Consider the following 2,734-nt stretch of genomic DNA (forward strand, 5'->3'; position numbering starts at 1 on the left):
TCCTCGTGTCTTTAAGGACCCCTGAAACGTTCCAAATAAATATTTAAACATCTTCAAAAACGTTGAAAATCTCTAAGAACCTGCAGAATTTCCTCAAGAGATTTAAAATCAAAAGAACATCTCGAGCCTCGTTTCTCTTTTTGGCCCCCTCAAGAAAACATATTTTCCTGCCAGATCTTTATCAGGACATTTCAAACATCTTCAAGAACCACAGAAACCTCTTCTAGGACTCCAGAAACCTCTTTAGAACCCCTGGATCCTCTTCTAGGACTTCAGAAACCTCTTTAGAACCCCTGGAACCTCTTCTAGGACTCCAGAAACCTCTTTAGAACCCCTGGAACCCCTTCAAATACTCAAGGAAAGACTTTAAGAACCTGCAGAACCTCCTCAAGAAACTGTCAACCTTCTTTTAGAACCACTTGTTGAGTTAGTTGTTAAGGAAACCTTTTGCAACCTGCCGACTCTTCAAATACTCAAGAACAGTCTATGAGGACCTCTGAAACTTTCCAAAAGAAATATTTAAACCTCTTCAAAAACGTTGAAAATCTCTAAGAACCTGCAGAACCTCCTCAAGAAATGTCAAACCTCTCTGGGTCAAAAGAACTTCTTGAGCCTCGTCTCTCTCTTTGGCCCCCTCAAGAAAACATATTCTCCTTCTGAATTTTCAGGTCCCACTATCTTTAGGAGACTCCAGACCTTTATCAGGACATTTCAAACATCTTCAAAAACCACTGAAACCTCTTCTAGGACTCCAGAAACCTCTTTAGAACCCCTGGAACCTCTTAAAATACTAAATGAAAGAATTTAAAACCTGCAGAACCTCCTCAAGAAACTTTCAAACCTCTTAAGAACTTCATTGAACCTCCTCCAGACCCCCTGAAACTTCTCATTGATACGTTCAGAATCCCTGGAATTTCTCAACTACTCCTGTAACCCTGGGTTACAGGTCAAAGAGGTCAAAAGAACTTCTTGAGCCTCGTCTCTCTCTTTGGCCCCCTCAAGAAAACATATTTTCCTGCAGAAATTTCAGGTCCCACTATCTTTAGGAGACTCCAGACCTTTATCAGGACATTCAAACCTCTTCAGGAACCACTGAGACTTTATAAAGGAACCTTTGAACCTCTTTCAGACGCCCTGGAACTCCTAAAGAGCTCCAGGAACATTTTAAAACCTGCAGATCTTCATCACAAACTTTTACACCTTGTTCTTGTCTTTAAGGACCCCTGAAACGTTCCAAAGAAATATTTAAACATCTTCAAAAACGTTGAAAATCTCTAAGAACCTGCAGAATTTCCTCAAGAAATTTAAACTCAAAAGAACTTCTCGAGCCTCGTTTCTCTCTTCTGTCACCCTCAAGAAAACAGATTTTCCTGCCAGATCTTTATCAAGACATTCAAACCTCTTCAAGAACCACTGAAACCTCTTCTAGGACTCCAGAAACCTCTTCAAGAACCACTGAAACCTCTTCTAGGACTCCAGAAAACTCTTCAAGAACCACTGAAACCTCTTCCAGGACTCCAGAAACCTCTTTAGAACCCCTGAAACCTCTTCTAGGACTCCAGAAACCTCTTTAGAACCCCTGAAACCTTTTCTAGGACTTCAGAAACCTCTTTAGAACCCCTGAAACCTCTTCTAGGACTCCAGAAACCTCTTTAGAACCCCTGGAACCTCTTCTAGGACTCCAGAAACCTCTTTAGAACCACTGAAACCTCTTCTAGGACTCCAAAAACCTCTTCAAGAACCACTGAAACCTCTTCTAGGACTCCAGAAACCTCTTTAGAACCCCTGGAACCTCTTCTAGGACTCCAGAAACCTCTTCAAGAACCACTGAAACCTCTTCTAGGACTCCAGAAACCTCTTTAGAACCCCTGAAACCTCTTCTAGGACTCCAGAAACCTCTTTAGAACCCCTGGAACCTCTTCAAATGCTCAAGGAAAGTCTTTAAGAACCTGCAGAACCTCCACAAGAAACTTCTAACTTGTTTAATAACTCCTGGAGGTGTTTCAAAGTTCTGAACTTTTATTTCTCTCTGTGTCTGTTTCAGTAAATAAAGTGGACTACATGAGCTCCAGCAGGCTGCAGGACCTGAACAGAGTCCGGCAGGTGCTCCGGTTCTCACGCTGCACAACATGCACGCACGCGCCCAGATGCACGCACACACACATGAACACACACATGCAGGTCGGTGGGAGACTCACAGGTAGGAGGTGAAGACGCTGAGGTTCCCCGGGGCCCCCCGGAGCCCCTGGTCCGAGCAGTCCACCCGGTGCAGCAGCCCGTCCACCTCGCACCGGCAGCGGCCCGGACAGCCCGGCCGCCCCGCGCCCCGGTCCGGGTCCCGGTCCCCGGAGCCCTTCAGCCCCGCCGCCCGCTGCTCCTCCACGGCCACGGAGCTCTGCAGCTCCCCGGAGCTCCCGGAGCTCCTCCACCCGGCCGACAGCGCTGCTAAGGCGGCCAGCAGAGCCACGAAGCCCGGCATGTCCTCCGGAGGCTCCTGGAGGCTGCGAGACTCAGATCCAGCAGGAGTAAAAAGCTGCAGCTTGATCCGGATCACGGTGTTTCTGGTCCTGCAGCAGGTCTGGACCAGGTTCAGATCCGCTTCATGTGATCCGGACTGAAGGAATCAAAGAGAGAAATAATAATAAAGTAGTTTCAGGAGTTGGTCTGAGTCCAGCTGCAGCGTGGAGACACGCACACACTGCACGGAGTGTGTGAGTGAGTGAGTGTGTAAATG

At 46.9% G+C, this 2,734-nt stretch overlaps 1 protein-coding gene across 1 annotated transcript in view; it reads right to left on the minus strand.

Annotated features, from left to right (window-relative positions):
- Window positions 1-2,734, minus strand: part of LOC131960682 (leucine-rich repeat-containing G-protein coupled receptor 5A-like) — a 49,905-nt gene extending 47,171 nt beyond the window's left edge. The window contains exon 1 of the mRNA XM_059325947.1: window positions 2,199-2,734. Coding sequence (XP_059181930.1) covers window positions 2,199-2,479 — 281 coding nt within the window. The 5' untranslated portion in view covers window positions 2,480-2,734. The remainder of the gene's footprint in view (window positions 1-2,198) is intronic.

Source organism: Centropristis striata, chromosome 22, assembly GCF_030273125.1.
Source record: "Centropristis striata isolate RG_2023a ecotype Rhode Island chromosome 22, C.striata_1.0, whole genome shotgun sequence".
NCBI lineage: Eukaryota > Metazoa > Chordata > Actinopteri > Perciformes > Serranidae > Centropristis > Centropristis striata.